The sequence below is a fragment of the Punica granatum genome, chromosome 5 (assembly GCF_007655135.1).
Source record: "Punica granatum isolate Tunisia-2019 chromosome 5, ASM765513v2, whole genome shotgun sequence".
Lineage (NCBI taxonomy): Eukaryota > Viridiplantae > Streptophyta > Magnoliopsida > Myrtales > Lythraceae > Punica > Punica granatum.
Genome location: NC_045131.1, coordinates 12,210,792 through 12,233,820, shown reverse-complemented (window position 1 = coordinate 12,233,820; position 23,029 = coordinate 12,210,792). Strand labels below are relative to the sequence as shown.

The 23,029-nt window shown below is 34.5% G+C and overlaps 2 protein-coding genes across 2 annotated transcripts; both read left to right on the top strand.

The window, feature by feature from the left end:
• The first annotated feature begins 875 nt into the window (after window positions 1-875).
• On the top strand, window positions 876-13,566 carry LOC116208977 (3-ketoacyl-CoA synthase 5-like). The gene is made up of 2 exons (XM_031542553.1): window positions 876-1,893; window positions 13,300-13,566. The coding sequence occupies exons 1-2, from the start codon at window positions 1,273-1,275 to the stop codon at window positions 13,564-13,566; spliced, it is 888 nt and encodes a 295-aa protein (XP_031398413.1). The 5' UTR covers window positions 876-1,272.
• Window positions 13,567-13,938: 372 nt separating this feature from the next.
• Window positions 13,939-17,671, top strand: LOC116206878 (3-ketoacyl-CoA synthase 20-like). Its single transcript, XM_031539705.1, has 2 exons — window positions 13,939-14,637; window positions 16,522-17,671. The coding sequence occupies exons 1-2, from the start codon at window positions 14,050-14,052 to the stop codon at window positions 17,332-17,334; spliced, it is 1,401 nt and encodes a 466-aa protein (XP_031395565.1). The 5' UTR covers window positions 13,939-14,049; the 3' UTR covers window positions 17,335-17,671.
• The last annotated feature ends 5,358 nt before the right edge of the window (window positions 17,672-23,029 follow it).

Genomic DNA, 23,029 nt, shown 5'->3' with positions numbered 1-23,029 from the left:
AATTGAACGATAATTCAAATAGCTATTCGGACAAATAGAATACTATCAAATTAACTTAATTTCATTAGTATAGGAACTTGGAAATTCAAACCGAAACAAAGGCGAAACCGAAAGATACGAGAGAGAGCCGAGTCCTGTGTTAGACACAAACCCCTTGAAACAGAATTGTCCCCTCCTGGGTGCTTGAGGTTACGTGGACAATCGTTTCCCAGGATAAAACGGCAACAAGCGAAGCAGCAGCACAAACAGCAACGCTTCAGCGAATTCGAAGAGAAGCGTGAACACTTTTGAGGTCGAATTTTCTTCTTGTTTTTCAATCGGCTATAGGAAGCAATGGAAGGCAGGAGACTTTTTCTCTTGTTTTCTTTCCTTTTTGCCGTGTGCCCCTTTTATAGACTATGGGTTCCATCCGTTATATGACTCTTCCTATTCTCCATTTATGGGGAATAATTCACATATATTCAATATACATGTTAATGACATTTGATTATTCATGAATGCAATCCATTCATTTCTTGTAACCGCCAAGAAAATCAAGAGTCATTAGCTCGTGAGCAATTTCCTCATTCACCCATTAGCCATAATTTCCAACAAATCGCTTGTTCAAAACTTTCATCTTTGATCTGTTCCGATTTATCTGAAGTGGTTTATGTCGTGGGTTGCTACTTGTCGAAGTATATAATATTATGGGTGGCCGTCAGAGTTAACATTAGGGCTTGATTTGCTGAATGAGAGTCATGAAAGTGTTAGATGAAGTTTCCTTTAAATGAGATACAAAGGGGAGTATGACGTTTCCAACAATAAGACTAAACAGAAGTACTTTTTCATTTAAAACAAAAGGGAGATGAATTTGGAATATTCTCATTATTGTTTTGATAGGCCTAATACTCTCATTATTGTTCACTAAATTACATACGGCTTTTCCACTGAAAATAAAATTTCGTACCATTTATATTTTTCAAGAAACTTTTCCATATCATAAAGATTAAATTTAATATTTGCTACTAATGCGCTCTCTTTCTTGCACAAAGCAGGTCCATTGCAACTCCTATGCCCTAGTCATGAGCACAGAGATCTTAAGCCATGATGTCTACCCCGGGAAGGACCGCTCAATGATCCTTATAAATTGCTTTTTACGTCTTGGCGGGGCAGCTATTTTGCTCTCGAACCGATCGTCAAGCCGATCAACAGCCAAGTACGAGCTCATGCACACTGTTCACACGCATACCGCCAGCTACGACCGTTCCTACAACTGCATTTTCCAGACGGTGGATGATGAGGGACTCCAGGTTCAGGGTCACCAAAGACCTGTTGGCTGTAGCCAGCAAAACCATCCAAACCAACATTGCTTCCCTGGGCCGCCTCATCCTGCCCCTGTCAGAAAAGATCCGATACTCCGCGAATTATCTGATCCGGTACTTCCACATGGCAGGGGTCAAAGCATACGTACCGGACTTCACAAGGGCCACTGACCATGTCTGCCCGCCCGTTGGCGGCAAGCCGGTACTGGATGAGCTGCAGAAGAACCTGCATCTGAGCGATGTGCTGATGGAAGCGCCGAGGATGACTCTTCACAGGTTCGGGAACACATCCAGCAGTTCCATCTGGTACGAGCTGGCATACGTTGAGGCCAAGGGGAGGATGAAGAAGGGGAACCGGGTGTGGCAGGTTGCGTTCGGTTCGGGTTTCAAGTGCCACAGTGTGATATGGAGGGCGATCAGGACGATCGGTGGACCAACCCGTAGTGGGATCAGTGCCGTTCTTTTTCGAATCTTCTTAGGGGAAGAATATCATGCGGTGAAATTTGATATGAGCAGTCAATCGGGTCGGGGTATCTCTTTAGGCAGAGCGTCTTTGCTGCTTTTCGATGAGAAGCAGCTATTCGTTTTGCGAGTCTTATGTTTATTAATTTTATCCGCTTAATTACTTAAACATTTTCTTTTTTCGCTTGAAACATAGACATGTACTGCAGCAGAATTTTCATGAACTAATTAAGTAAAAGAGATTATCGTAATTTTAAAATCTCATTTGCAATGTAAAATTACGATATATACGCCTTGAGTGCATGTCTTCTCTTCCTTGGAATATCGTTGCCGGGTTAGAGATTACCCAGTCAAAATAAGCTCAATCGCCACAGAGGATTTGGTGCCCGACTGCACGGACGGCTGCTTCCAAAGCACTTCTAGATGTGATTTCCTTTACAAAGACCAGGCATATGAAAACTTATATAACTGTCTATACTTCAGTTAACAGTAAGGCTTTCCTCATGCCCTAATTAATTTGTTTCCACCTCCCTTAATAAATATATCCTCTCCATCGGGTCAGGGACAACCATATTAACTCGGGAAAAAAAAATATTCTTTTAATTTTTTGATTTATCCTGCTCAAGCAATAACAGCAGAAAATTTGCAGATGTATCAGAACTTTTTGATCGAGAAGATGATCCATACCGCATAAGAATCATCACCTTATGCCCGTATATTGTCAAGAGTGCTTATCAAGTATAGTCATTGATATAAGAGAAGGTTTACCATACAGACGCTTAAAATAGATTGTACCATACAATTGAAGTAAATTACTTCAATTTATTGTGCTTTATTTAAATTTCTAGTAATCGACTAGCAAGCAGAAAAATTATAAAACCTTGAAAGTTAATTCCACATATTTCGAAGTAAACTATATAAATTTGAAATTTTTTTACTTAATTTTCTAGTAAAATCCTTACTTTTACTATTACAAGTTAAAATACATGTGCATTGCACGTGAGGCCTCATTTTCTACTCGAGAAGTGTATGTATATTTCCAAAACATATATACTTATTTTATTATTTATTAATATATTAATTTGATATATATTTTGTAAATAGGAATTAAACTGTATATATATTTACAATTATGCCACTACCTAATGCACTTGCATTTAACTTTACATATATATGGATTATTTACTTATTTGATCAATACTTTATTAACCTGAATTAATTGTATATATTTACAATTACATCACTATTTAATGCACTGGTATTCAACTTTATATAGATATATTTTACTTTATATATAGATTATTTATTTATTTGATAAATATATTATTAATGTGAATGAATTGTATATTTATTTACAATTACACCACTATTTAATGCACTCCACTATTTAATGCACTGGTATTCAACTTTATAGATACTAGTAACTACGACTTGCCGCGCGTTGTTGCATATCAAAAATTTGAGTTTTTTTAATATCTTATTCTAAATTGATACATATGTTGGAACTTATGAAAGAATTAGAAAACACAAAAGATAATACATTATAAAGGAATTGATGAGATGATTACATGAGATTCAGTTTGAACTGAGTGAACTAAAATCTATCGAAATTTCGGTTATATACATAAATTATTAAATAATGAAAAATACATAAGGTGTTTCAAATAGTTCTCTTAATAAAAAATAGATAGTTTTCCACATAATGATAAAAAATTTTCGCGAAACTTAAATAAGCAAGAATAATAAGAATAAAAAATAATGAAAAGAAAATGGAGTTGTTATGATAATATTTTGAGATTTTATTGGTGTGAGAAGATGGAGAATAGGGTAACTTTGTAAAATCACGACAATATTAAAATTGAATAAGAAAAGAAGAAGTTGGTGCTAGAACATTAGTTTATTTTAATAGTTTTAATATTTTAAGTATATATAAAAAATAATAAAAAAAAGAGAGAGTGAGTTGATAAATTGAACCCATTTTTGAGAGTAGATAATTTTTTAATTACTTTTCTGTGTAGACCTCTTTATAACTTTGCTTTAGCTCATAAAGCATAAAAAGAACAGATATAGACATAGATATAAATGCAAGGCTGCTATTACTTTTTTCATGAAAAGGCAAGTGCAAATATAATGAGAGTGAGCAAGATAAGTAGAAGCAGTTGAGTGGGAATTAATAAACATGGAGAAACCCTTATTTGAACTTCTTACCTTTATTATATTACTAGTTTAGAGCCACCTGCTTTATCCGCGAAATCTTTGGTTAAATGAATTTTCAAATTTGTTTTAGGTTGATTGAATTTCTGACTTTAATTTTGAACCCGGTACGTATAAAATGGTTCTTATTAGAGGAAAGGAAGAAAAACGAAGCGTGCATTCTACATAGTTTACAGAATCAACTTAAGCAATACGCATAGTTGAGTTAAAATTTTTATAAAAATATAAGCGCAATTACCGAAATCAAATATTTTAATCAATCTGTTTATATGTGCATATATGTATGTATACATATTGCAAGAAATGAGCAGTATGCATCATATGATGCTAGTCAAATAGAAATACGAGCTCCATTTACTTTTGTACAAAATATAAGGGCTTTCTCTTTTATATATATATATATATTAAAGCAAAGTACGAACCAAATTTTCATGCCGTCACAACATTAATAATAAAAAACGAATCTCTCTTACTTTATCACGTCATTACTTTTAAATTAAGGAAACTTTTATATACTTTTATCATGAATTATGCAATAAAATATATAAACTATATGCATATACCTCACTAGAATTACATGTATATATGCATTGAATATTATACATATAATCTTTATATGTGACGTTTTCGTATATATATATAGTATATAATTTATATATATGTGGTTTGCATATATATGCATATATAGATGCTATTTAAATCGTATGAAAATATATGTAGATTACATATGTTATCAATATATATATATATAAGCAAACGATTCGTCTGTTTTTTCGCGCAGTCACCTTATTAAGTTGAAACGTGAGAAACCACGTCATTATATTACCGTCCCTTGTTAAGACATGTCGGTCCATCTCGGGAGATTACATCGTTGTTTTAATTATATGATTATTATATATAGTGAAATATATGGTGGAATCTATGTATTGATAGCTTTTGATAACATAAAAAATTATATTGTAGAAATAAATATATGCTTTTGATATATTGGAATAACAAAATGTAATCCAATTATTTTATTAACATTCTTTTGATAGTATATATGGCTAGCCAAATTACCACTTTTATCATAAAGAGAAAAGAATATTTCATTATTAGGCTTATCATGAAGATAATGAAAGTATTTTTTTTTAATTATAGGAATGGAACAACAAAACGGTAATGGCAATGTATTAATAACATTCTTTTGACAGTATACATAACAAGCCAATCACCTTTCTGCAAGGCTACTTTTTATAGGAGATTCGTATCAGATGAGGAGTGCGATCAAGCTTGTTAGTTTTTTTTTCTTTTTTTCTTTTCTGTTCTTGTTTTCATGGGGCTCATTATAAACAATCGAGAGTCAAGTTCACAGACCTATGTTCCCTCCCCGTGGAAATTAATCAGACTCTCAGAAATGAAATCAACAAAACATCACATAGTGATTTCGGCGGGCCCAGGATAATGAGACAGTCACTTAGACTAGCAGAAATTGGGGATGTATCGATTGAAGGAGTTGGGAATTAGGTTTTCCCTTTTCTTTTTGTAATATGTTTGATGTTGATTTGGGGGCGATATCGTAGTGAGTTAGGGTTTTTCCTTTTAAATGTTGAGCTAGTTGGATGGATTTTCATTGTTCTTGTTTTTTATTCTAATTTTTGATAACCAAAACATTAATTTTTTTATATTGAAATTGACCAGTTCGGGCTAAGTATAATTTCAAACTGGGATCAACCCATACTCAGTTATAACCGAACGTTGTTGAAAATATATGTGGATGAAAATATAAAAAATAATAGAACAGGTGAATCTTAATTTTATAAAAACATCGTCTTGTGTATGGACAAAATTTCTCGATTGGAATCCAACGACTGAGATTTAGCCAACTACCATAGTTATTTTTTAACCAACCACAGTAGAATCCCCATATAATAAATACTAATAAATCCATGAGATAAGTAAACAAACTATAATTGTAGATGTAAATTCTATTTTTCCACAATTACAGATGCAAACGAATAACATAAAATAGATGGTTTTAATAATAACAGAAACATCTACACACAGAAATTCTGGATGAAAGATTTTGGACAATGATCTTCAATGAAATGGTGCAAGTCAGGATACCCCATTATATATTACATCAAGCTCTTTACACTCATTTTTTCTGGTATGTACCATGGTATTCAGAAGCTTAACGGATCCCGACTAATCCAGTTCGAGTGGGTCGGCTCACAAAAGGGGTAAAACTCTCTCAGTATGAATTTTTTCTGTTTACAAGACTCGAAACCAAGACTTTATTTAAGAGAAAAAAGTGTCGTACTGCTTGAATAAATTGACGTTGGTTCTTTACACCCGCTTTAACAAACAGTTGGTTGCACCAATGAATTTGGTGCTTAAACGAATGTACTAACGGTTAAATAAATAAATAAATAAATTTACGAATGGGCTAATGTAGAAGTAGACTCCTAAATCTTCATGAGATTAAATTTCTAAAGAAGTCTCAATTGCGTATATTTATTCCCGGGCAACCTATGTATAATGACCATAGCGCACAAAAAAATAAAGTGAGGCATGGTATTGCAACCTTTACAGTTGTTATGGCATTGCCTTATGACTCTCCGCATGTCAATCTTCGTCGTATCAGGATTGCACTCTAACAGTTTTAGGTGGTGTTTGGTTTCATAGTAGGATTTTAGAATTGTGATTTTGATTTTGATTTTGAGTGGTATAAATGGGGCCCACCCTTTGACTTTGTAAGAGTTATGTTGTTTTGTTGTGGGAAAAAGTAATATAAATGGGACCCACTCTTTGACTTTGTATGAGTTATTTTGTTTTGTAGTGGGTAGAATTAAGTTAGAATTGTGATTCTAAAATACAACTCTGAAACCAAACAGAAATATATAAGTCCTGATGGGAATTTTTTACAAGCATGTGTTGCTTAACGATAAAATCTTTTGAGTTTACTGTTGTACCTAACAGACATAACATGCTGATATGCATGTGTATAAACTATAAAGTTCATTTACTAACGTGGGTTGGTTAAAGATTCGGCACCTCTTCTTCTTAAACAAGTATTAAATTCAAGTTTTTTAAATGGAGAAAATCCACGATCAAGAGAGTTTTACCACTTAGTTAGCCGATTTAGTCAAACCTAAAATAATTAGCACTCATTGCCTTGGACTTGCGAATATCGGGTGATATATGCAAACCAGATAAAAGGGAAAAAAGAGAGAGATACATTTACTTCAAGGAAACTGTGGAGACAAATGTTGGTATTCTATGTGGTATTTTGTTTAACCCTTGTTCATAGGTCATACTTTTTATTCCAATAATATCATCTGCTCTTCCATTATTTCGAGATTATTTAATCGTCTCTTATCTCTCTTACTTTAATGCATACTCTTGATACTATTTTATTTTTCTTGGCCATTCAACCATTTCAATCCTTATTTAATCTCAAGTAGACGAAGAAATATCATTCTTATTTCACGTGCTTGTATGATCTTGAATTTCTAATTGCCATTGAATATAGGCGAATGAAGAGACAAGTAAAAAAGAATCTATTTATCAACATGTTAATCTTACATTTGTATCTCACCTGTACAGAACAATGGAAGATGGAGAGATAGTTATAGCCTAGCCAAGAGTCATGGGTTTGGTTGGAGTTTGTAGGAAAGAGAAGAAGAGAAAAGTTAGAGACAACAAATTTCCTTGAAGAGAAAGGCCACAAAAGAGGGAAGAGAGCCATTTTTTTTTATCAGTGCGTAGATGATATTTCTATTTTTCCTTTTTTAAAGAATACATGTAAATAAAGTTTTCAGGAATTTTTTAATGAAAGAAAAAGAACCAGTCCCTTGATTTGAATGGACAAACTTTTATTGATATTTTTTGGGGCATTTACCTAAAATGGCCAATGATTTGTCCGTTTTATCAAATCTATCATATGTTTTTTTTGTCAAATCTATCCCATGGTTTACTTTTTGCATCAAATCTATCCCGGCGTTATCTTTTCCGTCGACATCTAACGGCCGTGCTGACGTGGCGCCTACGTGGCAAGTGTAGCCCACTATCTCTCTACCTGCTACGTCAGTACAGCCGTTAGATGTTAACGGAAAAGATAACGCCGTGATAGATTTGATATAAAAGATAAACCATGGGATAGATTTGACAAAAAAAAGCATATGATAGATTTGACAAAACGGACAAATCATGAGCCATTTTAAGTAAAAACCCCATATTTTTTTACCAATGCATATTTGGGTCGATGAAGCAAGATTTTATAATTGGATTTTGTAATTGTGTCTATGTATTGAGTCATTTTTTAAAATTTCAATTACTATATTTTCACATATATATTTATGTGACGGAGATCTCAAAACAAAAATTAAGATAAAATTCAGTTGAACCCACTTTACACGTAAAGATATTAATTATTCATTAGTTTTGCTTGTTTCTATTTTTTTTCAAAATGTTAGAATTACAAGTATATGATGTTTTTTGTCATTTTAACAAAATTGACTCTTTTCAATTCCAATTATCTTGATTTTGTTCTTGCTATTAGCCAAATGCCAAGGCCTTGTATTATTTGCCTTATTTTTATTTTATGGTACTTTCCCTCTCATTTACATACAATGAAAATATAATTGGATTTTTGTCTCATCATTTGTTTTGATGCATAATTTATTCAAAAGTCCAACAATAAGTATATATCATTTTAATAATGAAATTTTTAATACTTTAAATATATATATGTGTATAAAAATTAGCATGAAAAATCATAGATTCATAATATATTTCTTTTTAAACTGGCTATTGTCATACCTCATATTGAATGTTAGGAATGGAGCTTGAGGATTGCATAAAATAATACATAATACATATTTAAAAATTAAAAAAAATATAGGAAAAATTATTTTATTTGAAAATTGGGTAATTCAAAAGTGCTACTTGTATAATAATGAAAACTATAAAAATTCAAAATATATTATGTAAATATTTCATTAGAAAATACTTATATAAAATTAACAATTAAAATTTTATTAAATGATACATTGTGAAAAAAAGTATGTAAAAGTCATAAATTTGACATTTGTTAATAATTCATAAATAATCTTCTTTAAAAAGAATTTTAAAAAATATATCAAAAATTGAAAATATTTATTTAATTTAAATATTAAAAAAATGTGCTTTATTGAATATTTTCATAACTAATAGCATCTAATGTATTCTATTTTCATAATATATATGTACATATATATTCTATTTGTTAAAACTAAATATTTATATTTCGTAATACTTCCATGATATAAGTTTAAATCTTCTTCATATGACTTTGGTAATGTAATTGATAAGATAGTGAATCTTCCACCCTTTACAGTGATAAATTATGTCAATTTCAGGTTAGATAAACTTATACCATTTTAAATATTTGTAGATATAAAATTTAGTTTCTGAACACTATCGCTTAACGAAATTTTATTTCATGTAATTGAGTGCACATGATAGGAAGCTAAAATAAATAATGATATAAGAGGTATGATTCATTGTTAATATTGTTTTTGAAATTTTTTATAAACTTATTTTTTTATATGTAAATCAACCTATTTTTTTTTTAAAGTTTGGGGACAACAATTGCTTTTAATTTAAATTAAAATTGATTTTGATGATCCATTAATAATTTATATTTATTGATTTTGTTCACTTAAACTAATCAATATGTAATGAAGCATGTTATATATACTTAAGTTTTTTAATGAAATTTAAATTATGTCTAAATTTTCCTACCTTTCAGTAGTATGCATTATAACTCGACCAAAAAATATTTCACGTGCAACCTATGTGTAGATCTACCAGAATATATAAGTGCGTGGCCGAATTTGTTGATTTGGTAACTCACAGCCAAGAGAGAAAATAGAGAAGACAGGTGCACGGCTGAATAAAAAGAGTCAGCCTGTGCCATCTCTTGTTGGTGTCCGATTGGAGAAAATTGATTTTCGATTGGCCACTCGTTGCACGTGGAGTTCACTGCCCTTTCCACCTTTGCTCGAAAGCATATTCCGATTGCGTGGGTGACTCATGAAGACTTTTTCAAGTCGAGGAGGAGCAACCCCTTGGAGATAGAAGCGTTCGTGTGGACAAGTTAGAGGCCGAACACTTGAGTGGTTTCAAGCAATTATTCAAGAAGGCATTTACTTGTTGATCTTGTGGGGATTTTACAAACGAGGTAATTATCGATAAATCCTAGATTGTCAAATTAGCATTATTTAATCGTGATAAAGTGATATCACCCATTCGAAATAAGATTATGGATGTCGATCTTGCATGTATGGACGAATGGCATTTTAATTTACCGTTTATGCCGCTTTTCTACGTTTTCGGTATAGTTTTCTAACACATATGCTGCACGTCGAATCTCCAAGTCACGCGGCCACGCCTGCTTCTTCGGTTTCCCGTGAGGTTCTGACTCACTCGGGCCTTGTTCCTGATTCGGGACTTGTGCGTACGTCCTTATAGCTTGTATTCGATATATGGGCACTCGCATTTCAATGACAGACATTCTCAGCTTCTCCTTATGAAGTTAGGAAAATGAGCATAAACACTTGCTCACGCGTTTGCACTAAGACATTGATGGTTGCATTCATTGATTCAATTAATTAAGACACCAGCAGAGCAAAGATGTCTGATGGGAAACCTATCTTACTCTGCTTTTGCTACCACATTGAGCTTTGCTTCGTAAGGCGGGCTCCATAGAAATCACTTTTTGATATTGATGGACTTAATGCGCGAAATAGTCCAACTGGAACCAGCAAGCCGTGCTTGAGCTCTTTCAGGTGTACTTCAAGCAAGAAGGAAAAGTTCAACCTTTTACTTAGGGCTTATTTGGTTTACCAATGATATTTTAAAATCACAATTTTAACTTAACTCTACCCACTATAAAATAAAATAATTCATACAAAGTCAAAGAGTGGGCCCCATTTATACCACTTTTTTCCACAACAAAACAACATAATACATACAAAGTCAAAGGTGGGCCCTATTTATACCACTCAAAATCAAAATCAAAATCTGATTTTAAAATTCTACTATGAAACCAAACGCAACCTTAGTTTTCACTTGGCATGAGAAAGGAAGGGGAGGGCAAGAGAGATAAGGATTTGGAAGGATTTTTTTCGATTATAAGGAAAATTTATAAATCTAGTATAATAAAATAAAATTTTTAAATATTTAATAAAAGGATACGGATAATTTTATATAAATATTAAACTTAGTATCTATTCATCGTTTGGCGAGGAGATATCTCTTTGATTTGGGAGAAAAAGAAAGGGGAAGCAACATTTATTTTAACCAATTGGCTAAAGTGCGTTACTGTTATATGTTTTTGTATATTTAAAGTGGGTAAAAGAGTCTTTTCAAGGTTTTAAGTGTTTTTGGTTATATCATAGTATTCATAAGCCTAACAGACTATATTAATTTAGTTTGAGTGGGTCGATCATTAAAGGAGTAAAACTTTCTTAATATTTTTTTTTAATATATAATACTCAAATTTAAAATCTCACATAAGAGCGATAAGCATCAAATCGATCTAAATATTTTAGTAAGTCCTCTTCGTTCGAAATTCTCCCAATTTGAGGAAATTAAAAGTATACGACCCAAGGGAAATGAAAACTTTTGATTCGTTCCATTTCGCTCCCCACCCTAAAATTTGCAAAGACGAGCAAGACGAAAAGGATCCCTCCCCTCCGAAAAAAGTATCGGTTTTATCATGAAGAATAAACAGAAAAAAAATAATATTGGTTTGTCGGCTTTGTTCCAATACATGCACTGATTGGATGGTTTGCTTGGTTTTTCATCTTCCATTGAGATGCAATGCATTATTTCAGACATCCTTCGACAGGCATCAGAATACTATATATTCTTTGGCGATTTGGTGGAGACGTTCATACCCCGTGCATGCCCGTGCATGTATCATTTGATTTATCTTTGTTTATGTTTGCTTAGTAGAGGCATTCATACTCCGTCTAGTTCACCCGAAAAAAAGGCTTCTGCTCCAATGTTATACACTAAGCGGATATTTCGTGAGTCTCACTCATTCATGCGGATGAATAAATAACTCTTCATCATATATTTGCTTTTTGAGTTGGAAAGTCAACATTTGCGGCGAGTGTGACTAGTGACACTAAGTCAATGTTCTTTCAAATCGACATGTGCTCCACCGGTCATCCCGGAAGATCCACTAGCATATCTTGGCGTGCATTAAATGTGATGACGAGATTCGACAATTAAAGGAATCCAAGAACGTTCTACGATTAGATTTGATTAGATTTGATTGACAAACTTTCAATCCGTTGTTTACAACATAAATAAGAATCTTGGTATAACTGATCTCAATTCGTTGTTTATTGTGAAACAAGAACTTCGGTATATAGGAAGACGCCACAAACGGTGATGGAAAGTCGTTTGATAAGTCGATGAAGACGCCACAAATGGTGGTGGAAAGCCATTTGATAAGTCGATGATGAACGCCACGGAAACTTCCAATAAGTTCAAATTAGTTCTTCAAGAACCAAAGAGAATACTCTCATAATTTTCTGAATGTTCATTTTTATTAAAAATTGACTAAGATGAATATATATAGACATAAAGTAATCCTAATTTGGCCATATCTCATAAGGAAAATAAAAACTTAAAATATTGATAGAGATATGACTTAATCTATAAAGATATGAAATCTAAATATTCCTAGAATATCTCCATGAAATTTAAAGTTCAAACAAATCTGATGATATCTTCTCTTGATCATCAACTATTCTATAAGTTTTCTCAAACACTTGCTGAATTTAGCCTTGTCTGGAATCTTCTATAACTTGAATCAAATTGATGGATTTTTGTTGATCACGTGATTCATGTCCAATGGGCCTCCACGAATTTGCTTGAGCCCGAACCTCTTGAATCAGGCCGTTGAGTTCATCTTTAAACTTCTTTGCTCGTGCTCGCGTAATCGGTCCAATTGGAACTTGAATTGGATCCCTTGAAGTCGTGCTACGATTTGCATCAAAATGTCTCTTTTGCCAAACGAAGGACACAATCATGATCTCCAAAGACACTATTCATCGAAAAAAGGACAAAAAAAAGATAAAAATTCCATTGTAATTTGAAATTGGGATAAATCATACTTTATTTTTTTGGGACAATTAAAATCTTGTAGTTTGTTTCGTCAGACATAAGAATTACGGCGTTAATTTTTTTTTATTTTCAATCCTCAATTTCTAAACTTATAATTATTTTGGTTATAATCTTTTTCTTTTATAATTTATATCCTAAAATTTTTATTTTGTTTCAGTTTAGTCCAACGATGAAAATCGGAAGGGAATCAGGATCGGGGCCCTCAATCGGCGACCCCGACCCCTCCACCGAGCTCACCGGTGCCCAAGAGGACGCCGACGACCTCGATGGAGGTGCCGGGGTTGCTGATTGGCAGCCCCCATCCCGTATCGACCGAGGACCTCCAAGTCGAAGTTCCAGGTCGATTCGGGGTCGGGGCCTCCAATTGGCGACCCCAACACCTCCATCGAGGTCGCCGGTGCCCACAGAGGTCGCCGGCGACTAAGATGGAGGGTTCGGGGTCGCCGATTGGAGGCCACAATCCCGATTTTCATCGTTGGACTAAATTGAAACAAAATTAAAAGTAGGAATGATAACAGGAAAAGATTTATAATCAAAATGATTATAAAATTGAGGGCTGAAAATAAAAAAAAAATTAACACCGTAACCCCTTATGTATGACGGAGCAAACCACATGGAGCTAATTGTCCAAAAAACAGAATAAGGTGCGATTTGTCGCAATTTCAAACCAGAAGGGAATTTTTGTCCTTTTCCTTGGAAAAATTAAGCTCCATATCTACCCATTCATTACTGCTGTAAGTCCAACGACGAATTTAAGGGGAGTCGACAGTCCTTATTGAATAAATTCACCCTTTAAATCTCTATAAATAACCCTACAGAAATTACCCTACTCAGAAAAACCCTCTCCCACACATTAGAGAGACCGGTCCTACATCGAGTGAGATCATCGTCCGATCGTATACACACGATGCTACTGGATGCCGGCATGGTACTCATATCGGAGTTCTTGACCAAACACATCAAGGAACTCGGCGCCCTCATTCTAACCCTAGTTGTTGTCTTCATAACATCTTTCATGAGGAATGGCATGATGCGGAGAGTCTACTTGGTGGACTTCGCGTGCTACAAGCCCCCGGAATCGCAGTCGTGCACGAGGGAGTTCACAATGCGCCGAGCCCGGACCTCAGGGAGGTTCTCAGAGAAGACCCTCGACTTCATGCAGGCGACGATGGATAGATCGGGGTTGGGGGACTCCACATACCTGCCTGAGGGGCTGATCGGGGAGCTCGAGGACATCTGCCTGGAGGAGGCTCTAAGGGAGGCCCGGTCGGTGATGTTCGGGGCGGTCAGGGAGGTTCTAGAGAAGACGGGTCTTAAGGGCTCGGACATCAGGATCCTAGTAGTGAACTGCTGTGTGTTTTGCGTGGCCCCATCTCTCTCCGCCATGATCGTGAACGAGTTCAAGCTGAGAGACGATGTAATGAGCTACAACCTCCAGGGGATGGGGTGCAGTGCTAGTCTTGCTGCTATAGGGCTCGCCAAACACCTCCTTCAGGTCTGTGCCCTCCTCGCTCATTCTATTTCTCATTCTATTTATACATCTACATATACTATAAATTATATCTATATACATGTATAAGTATATTTATATCGTAAACCTTCCATATATACGCGCATTGTCTGGATTTCTCTTTCCATTTCAGAAGATAAACTAAATATAAATATATGCCAGCAACCGAAAAAAGAAATGAAATATGCCCTAAACTCTTTCCATGTAAAACCGATCGATATTAGCTTTATATTACACAACAGTTTGGAATCGTTCTGACTGAAATAATGATGATTTGATCCACCGAAAAAAAAATAATGATGGTTTGATACGGATCATTAGCAATAACAAATTTTCTCCAGAGCTCATGACCAACTTACAAACTTACTTTAGAGAAGCACGAATGCATGTTAGGGCATTATGAGCGAACCATCCCTACCATACCATCCCTTCCCCCCCATACCTCTGGTTCTATCTACCATGCTTATCCCTTCCAACCCATACCTCTGGTTCTATCTACCACACTCATCCCTTGATAATTTCTCATAGGCCACACCTCTATATGTACAATCAATTCTTAATTCATATAATACAATAAGGCTCTTTTTCGTGGTGTATTTTTTTTTTCTATTTACAAGGGGGGCTCAAGAGTCTATTATGTTAAAATAAAAATTTTAAATATTTAATAAAAGGAACATGGATAGTCCCATTGAGTATCGAATATGAGGCTTCTTAATCATCAAACAAGACACGCGTCAATGTGCTATATCCTCTCTTGAGGACAATATTAATTAATGCACTAATTGTTTACACCAAATTAAAAGCCCATCATCTCTATAATGGGTACAATACAATCCCCACTCCCATCCCACGACACCCCAAAGGAAAGACAAAGAATCTCTCAAACACTCTTTTTCAACTATAAGGGAGGTCTAAGATAATAATAATACGTTTGGTTTCGGAGTTAAAGTAATTTTGATTTTAATTGTGAAAAATGACAAATCAGATGAGATTATAATTTGACTTGGGAAACGTGTGTTTTTGTTATATAGTGTGTTGAATTAAAGTTCAAATTAAAATTTTTAACTTAAAAAATGTTTAATTTTATTGTGTAGTCTATTGTTTTAAAATTAAAGTTAAAATTTTTGTAATTTTAACTCTGAAATCAAGCAGAGTGTTAGGGATGGAGAAATAAAATACTAAACTTAGAAACCTTCTGGTCCTAATTTAGTCGATTAGGGGTGAGAAGTACCACTGCATTGATCCCTCTCTTTACTTGGGTCTCTACTAATACGTGAACGCAAACTTTTATTATTTGTAGTATGAAAAAGGTACTCAAGCACCGCCTTTGATTGTCAATCAATTATTTCGATCAGTTGATTGTTGAAGACTTTGCTTTTGTTATGTGGGGCTTCGGCTGATTTCTGATTCCACCAAAGAAAGTACCTATCGAACGTTAAGTTTTTATTCATTTTAACCAGGAAGTTAGTTTGTGGTACATTGGATAGCTTTTGTCTTTGGACATTGTGAGTGGGGAAGTGTTCAACTTGAAACTTTCTCCTTTTTTGCGATTATCTTTTAGAATATGAAGTTTCAACTATGGAAATTATAACAGTTTTCAACGGCTTTCAACTATGGGAATTTGAAACTGTCATCGTCTTGGAAACTTTTTCCATCGTGAAACGTTGTATAGACAAATTATATTGGCACATACATTGACTTTGTTAAAAACGAATTCTTGGAAAAGGGGTTGATCGTTTGAGGAATGGTTGAAGTTGGGAAACAATACTTCTCATGGATGCCGGACTGTTTAATTGTCATGCCATCAGCATCAAGTTAATTAATGCTTCTTTGGTACTATGTTGTCTCACTTTTGTGCAATCAAAACAGGTTCACTGCAACTCCTATGCCCTAGTCTTGAGCACAGAGAACTTAACCGAAAATGTCTACCAAGGCGATGACCGCTCGATGATCCTTATCAATTGCTTATTTCGTGTCGGTGGGGCAGTTGCTCTGCTCTCGAACCGACCGTCCAGTCGATCAACTGCCAAGTACGAGCTCCTCCACACTGTTCACACCCAAACTGCCAGCTCTGATCGCTCCTACAGCTGCATTTTCCGGAAGGAGGACGAAGAGGGAGGCACTGGGATCAGTATCACCAAGGACCTCTTAGCTGTGGCCAATCAAACTATCAAAACAAACACCACTGCACTGGGTCACCTTGTCCTGCCCCTTTCAGAAAAGTTCCGGTATGCTGTTAATGCTATGGTCCGGTACTTTCAAGTGATGGAGGTCAAGCCGTACATTCCGGACTTTACCAAGGCCATTGATCACATCTGCTCCCATGTTGGCGGGAAGCCTGTACTGGACGAGCTGCAGAAGAGCCTGCACCTGAGCGATGCCCACATGGAGGCATCGAGGATGACTCTTTACAAGTTCGGGAACACATCCAGCAGTTCAGTCTGGTACGAGCTGGCATACATTGAGGCCAAGGGGAGGATGAAGAGGGGAGACCGGGTGTGGCAGATTGCCTTTGGCTCGGGGTTCAAGTGCCACAGTGCGATATGGAGGGTCATCAGGATGGTCGAGCCTGAGGAAAGGAATCCCTGGTCTGATGAGATCAACAGTTACCCAGTTGACCTTTCCGGTGTCGGATCATTTCCTTATTTTTTCCAATCATCCAAGGAAAATATCATGGGTTGAAACAAGACATACGGGCCAGTTGGTTCCGTCATCTCTTTGGATGCATGAATTAGGTTTTGATGAGTGTTATTGTCGTTTTTTCCACTGCATTACTGAAACATTGACAAGAAGGCAATGTAACATGCCCCCCCTTCGTCGGTCAATTAGGTAACGATATTAGCATGTTACTATAAATCAATAATAAGGATATTATCTATTTCTCATTGCACCAGACTTCTTCCGCAGTTGCTTGTTGGCTAGTATAGATGTTGCATAATGGGGTGGTTTTTCGATCAAGATTTTGCGAGACCATATAATGAAATGAATGAAGTACAGATATGCACAATATTGAGAGATACATCCGAGGTGCACTGAATGTTCTAGATAATTTGAGATTGTCTCGGGATACATTTGGTAATATAATCTTTATTGTAATATTCTAGATTAGGCACTTTTAATATTTACCACATAATTAGATTCCTTTTAGCAATAGAGTAGACTTGTGTATTTGTAATCCTCTTGACATCAATGGATTTAGAACATTCAATTCAATTACATGTCTTAAGATGGTATCAGAGCAAGGCTTTCTCCGAAACCTCTAGACTCGAGATTTGATTGAGAAGAGATGGCGAAGTGCGAAGACAAGATTGAATGTCACATAGTATTTTCATTACATACTAGGCTTTCTCCAAGGGTAGGGGAGACAGGCATGGGAGTGGAGAAATGTCGGGGAGAGTGAGAGAAAAAAAGCAAGAAAATGAGCAATATTATGTTAAGTAATTTTTATATATTCTAGGTTAGTTATTTTGTAATTGGTTGATAAAATTTTATGTCAGCAAAATTTTGCATTTAATTAAGTATAAGTTTACGGAGAGGAAAAAAAAGTATTAGTCAACCTTCAAAGTAGTAATTTTTCCGTACATTTTTAGATTGGTCATATTTATAATTGGTATATTATGGATAAAGTAATGAATTTCGACATCTGCCTCATATTCATTATGAACTAATTCATTGAATTCGTAAAAACATGAGCTTTCAATTTTGTTTCAATTTATAATACTACAATTTTTCTAACTTCTAACTAACGTGGCATTTGTGTTATCAGTCCTCAAGCATCAGTACAATGCTTTAACACACAAAAAAGAAATATTGTAATAAATTAAAGAAAGAGCTTTAAAAAATCCCCACGTGAAGTAAGGGTTTGTGTTATCAGCCGACCCAATCATGGGGCCTTGCTATCATCACCGTCGTCTGGACGGTGTCGTTAGCATCTTCCGAGGTCGCGAACAACCTCAACACCGAAGGTGAAGGACTCGCCGTCGACTCCCACTCTCATCTAATGGGGGTGGAGCCCTTGCCCCATGGGATGGGCTTGCTAGTGGTCCCCACCCCATGAAATGGGGTCACCCCGGGAGCGGCCCAACGGCAAGACTACTAAAGCCATTGTCTTAGACTCCACATTTTCCTAGTGTATTTATATGTAAAAAAGCCACCTTTTCTCCAAGAAAAAAAAAAAGGTCCCACATTTTCTTGTCCTTAAACTTTCTTAAGGAATTTCTCTACAAAGGGGCCCAATTTATTTATTTTTATATTCGCAACTTGACTTCCTATTTACGTCTATATCTACCATCGTCTTTTTTCCTTATTCCCTCCGAAACAGTTAATTTTATTCTTTCTGATCGACACTATCTTTGATTCCCATAAAATCAACATTCTTTTAAGACCTGGAAAGGAGGTATTGCTCTATTCATTTTAACTCTTATTTTCTTGGCTGTAATCAAGAAAGAAAAATAATTCCATTTTTTGTTGACAAAAATTAAATCAATAATATCACCTTGGAGTGCTTGCATGAATTCTTTAGGAATTAAGTGTATCGAGTTCGATATTTATGTCTTGTTGTTTGATTATTCAAATGTCATAATTTATATTTTTAATTTAGAATTAATATGTATATATTATGTTCTGTTTTTGTTAAGAATTTTTATATATCAATTAGAGAAGCATTCATGCATAATTTTGCATCTCAAAGAGAAAGAGGTCAAACACAAAATATCAATAAAAGATTAGCTAATTTTATTAAATAAATTAAGGGCACCGATTTAGAATTCGGCTTTAGGGCCCCGAATCTCTTGGGCCGCCCATGAGGTCACTGAAACCTCATGAAGTAGTTGCAGACGAAAAGTGAAGTGACTTGGTTGATAATTATCAGGGTCAGGGCCATTTGAGTCCAATGTTGCGGCTGCTTGTCGAGATTAATGCGCGGCAGAAGAGCAAAAGTTACCCAACTGTTTTCTTCCCTCCTGTCAGAACTTATTTACGATGAATATCAAGGTTGTCAGAATCGCGATTATATTTAGAATCAATCGATGGTCGTGAAATCGTGAATCATAAAATCGAATCGTAAATCATAAAGTTCTACCTGTAATTAAAAAAAAGTATATATATATATACACACATCAAATTTCATGTCAAAAATAATAAAAGTAAACATCAAATGATAAATATTGTCGCTTTCTGCTTCGTTCGTCAAAATCATATAGTATTTAGTCTTCACAAGAGAGCGCTCACACTATAACAACCTCCAATGAAAATTGATATAGTACCGTGATCACGGATCCTGTAGACGAAACTGTTTTTCCTTCCTAACTTTTTCTTGGTCTATCCCTTCTTGGAATCATCTGTCTCTACACCTAAAAAAGTTGAAAAGTTCCTGCCTAAATCATCTCAAACCAGATAGCAATTAGGAATCGACCGAAACCCAATTTGAAATAGTTTTTGAAACTTTTCAAGTCCCTATCATTTACGGTCAGGAGACAAGTTTCAAACTTTTCATAAAATAAGAAAACCAATAAACAATATTATCGCACAATAAAAGAGATGAGGAGGGAGAGAGGGGGCATCTGACTTTGGGTTGAAACTAGAATCGTAGAATCGGTCCGATTCTACGATTCTGCGATTCGAATCGCGATTCAGTCACGATTCTACCTTCCAATTCATGCTATGGAATTGGAATCGCTAGCCACCCATTGAATCGTAAAATCGTACGATTTTACGATTCGAATCACGACTCTAACAACAATGATGAACACTTCTTCCTCTGTTTGGTTCCCATTTGGCTCTCTAAAATCGAAGAGGCCCCACGAATGTCATGGTGAAGAATGAAAGGACAAAGGAGAAAGAAGAAGGAAGAAGAAGAAGGGGAGGGGGAGGGTGCTTGCGAGAGATCGGGCTCCACCAAGCAAACTCAAACCTCCACATGATGCCACGTTAGCGTTTCGGATGGAAATGACAACGGATGATTGATGAGGAGAAAAACAAGAAGTTTGTGTATTTCTCAAAAAAAAAAAATTCATGATAAAACGTAAAAAATTGTAAAGTTTATGTTTTTATAGGTAGTATTTCCTAATTAGTTAAAGATAAAATAAGCATAGAAAAAGTAGGGGAAAATTAGAATGAAAAGATCTTTTAAGGAGGGATTAAGGAAAATAATAAATAAAAAATGAATTATTTTATAACTCAAAATTTTATTGTTAGGAATTAACTCAATTTTTTTACTTATTCGTTAAGTGATTTTTAATATAATAATTAAGTGATTCAGACTGCATTTAACTTTCGAATTGGATAAATGATTCAATTTAATTTGATTTTGTCTAATGATTGTAAATATTAATAAATATATTAATATATATGTATCTATATATATGTGAAAATGAATGGAGAATTTATTATTAAAAATTGATTATAAAATATGGATGATAAATTTATCATTAAAAATTTAATTATAAAAAATAAATATGAAAAAATTTCAATTAAAAATTATTATTAAATGATAAAAAAGATAAAATAATAATAATTATATTATTAAATTTAAGTAAGGTTTGAGTTGAATTAAACTGAGTAAAATTATTCTTTAAAAAGCAAACAAAACAAGCACCTGCAATCACATCAATCAGAACTTAACGTACTTTCTAATTAATTTGGACTCAGATAAATCCTTATATCCCATCTTTTTTCTCTTTTTCTCGTTCAGTTTCGTTGGCATTATTGCAGCCGCACCCGCCCCCAATTTCTCGGCACGCATTTATTGTCTTGTCTCAGGAGGTCATAGCTGTCTGCTACCCTATTCCTACCTATGATAAATCACCACACCTGTGTTTGACGCCCCATTAAACCCAACCAACGATGAAACTTCATTATTATCTATAGATAACTCTAAATAGAAACTGCTTTTCTCAATAGTCAGTCGACATACCTCTCACACGTTATCGTAGAGAGATCGAGACGAGTTACATCAGATTATACACCATGATGCTGGAGAGTCTAGTGGCATCCGTTTCGGATTTCATGACCAAACACGTCAAGGAACTCGCTCTCGTACTTACCCTAGTTTTTATATTCGTAACGTGTTAATTAGTGAAATTAGAAGTTCAAAAGCTCAAATCTTTCATTATCCAGATCATGTACATATACTGCTGGTGCACAAACTAAAAGAGGAAACCTAATATCTATTGCCTAATATATGAGTAACTAATAAGGCCAGTTATAAATATATGATACAAATATCCCCGCTAATCTTGGTAATATAGATATATTCTGTAATACTCTCCCTCAAGTTGGAGTATGAGGATCACGAATGCCCAACTTATCCAAGAGAAAGCGAAATCAATCTCGCCCTAAAGCACTTCGTAAAGATATCTGCAAGTTGCAGCCTTGTCGGGGCGAAGTGACTTGGTTGATAATTATCAGAGTCAGGGCCCTTTGAGTCCAATGTTGCGGCTACTTGTCGAGATTAATGCGCGGCAGAAGAGCCCAAGTTACCCAACTCTTTTCTTCCCTCCTGTCAAAATTTATTTATAATGAACAGTTGAACACTTCTTCCACTGTTTGGTTCACATTTGGCTCTCTAAAATCGAAGAGGCCCCACGAATGTCATGCTGAAGAATGAAAGGACAAAGGAGAAAGAAGAAGGAAGAAGAAGAAGGGGAGAGGGAGGGTGCTTGCGAGAGGTCGGGCTCCCCCAAGCAAACTCAAATCTCCACATGATGCCACTACACTCACTTGTTAGCCAAGTTATCTCCGTCAGTTAGCCACGTTAGCGTTTCAGATGAAAATGACAACGGATGATAGATGAGGAGAAAAACAAGAAGTTTGTGTATTTTTCGAAAAAAAAAAGGTTCATGACAAAACGTTCAAAATTGTAAAGTTTATGTTTTTATAGGTAGTATTTCATAATTAGTTAAAGATAAAATAAGTATAGAAAAAGTAGGGAAAAATTAGAATGAAAAGATCTTTTAAGGAGGGATTAAGAAAAATAATAAATGAAAAATGAATTATTTTATAACTCAAAATTTTATTGCTAGGAATTAATTCAATTTTTTTTCTTATTCATTAAGTGATTTTTAATATAATAATTAAGTGATTTAGACTGTATTTGACTTTCGAGTTGGATAAGTGATTCAACTCAATTTGATTTTATTTAATGATTTTAAATATTAATAAATATATTAATATATATGTATGTATGTATGTATGTATATATATATATATATATGTGAAAGTGGATGGTGAATTTATTATTAAAAATTAATTATAAAAAGTGAATGATAAATTTATTATTAAAAATTTAATTATAAAAGATAAATATGAAAAAATATGAATTAAAAATTATTATTAAATAATAAAAAAGATAAAATAATAATAATTATATTATTAAATT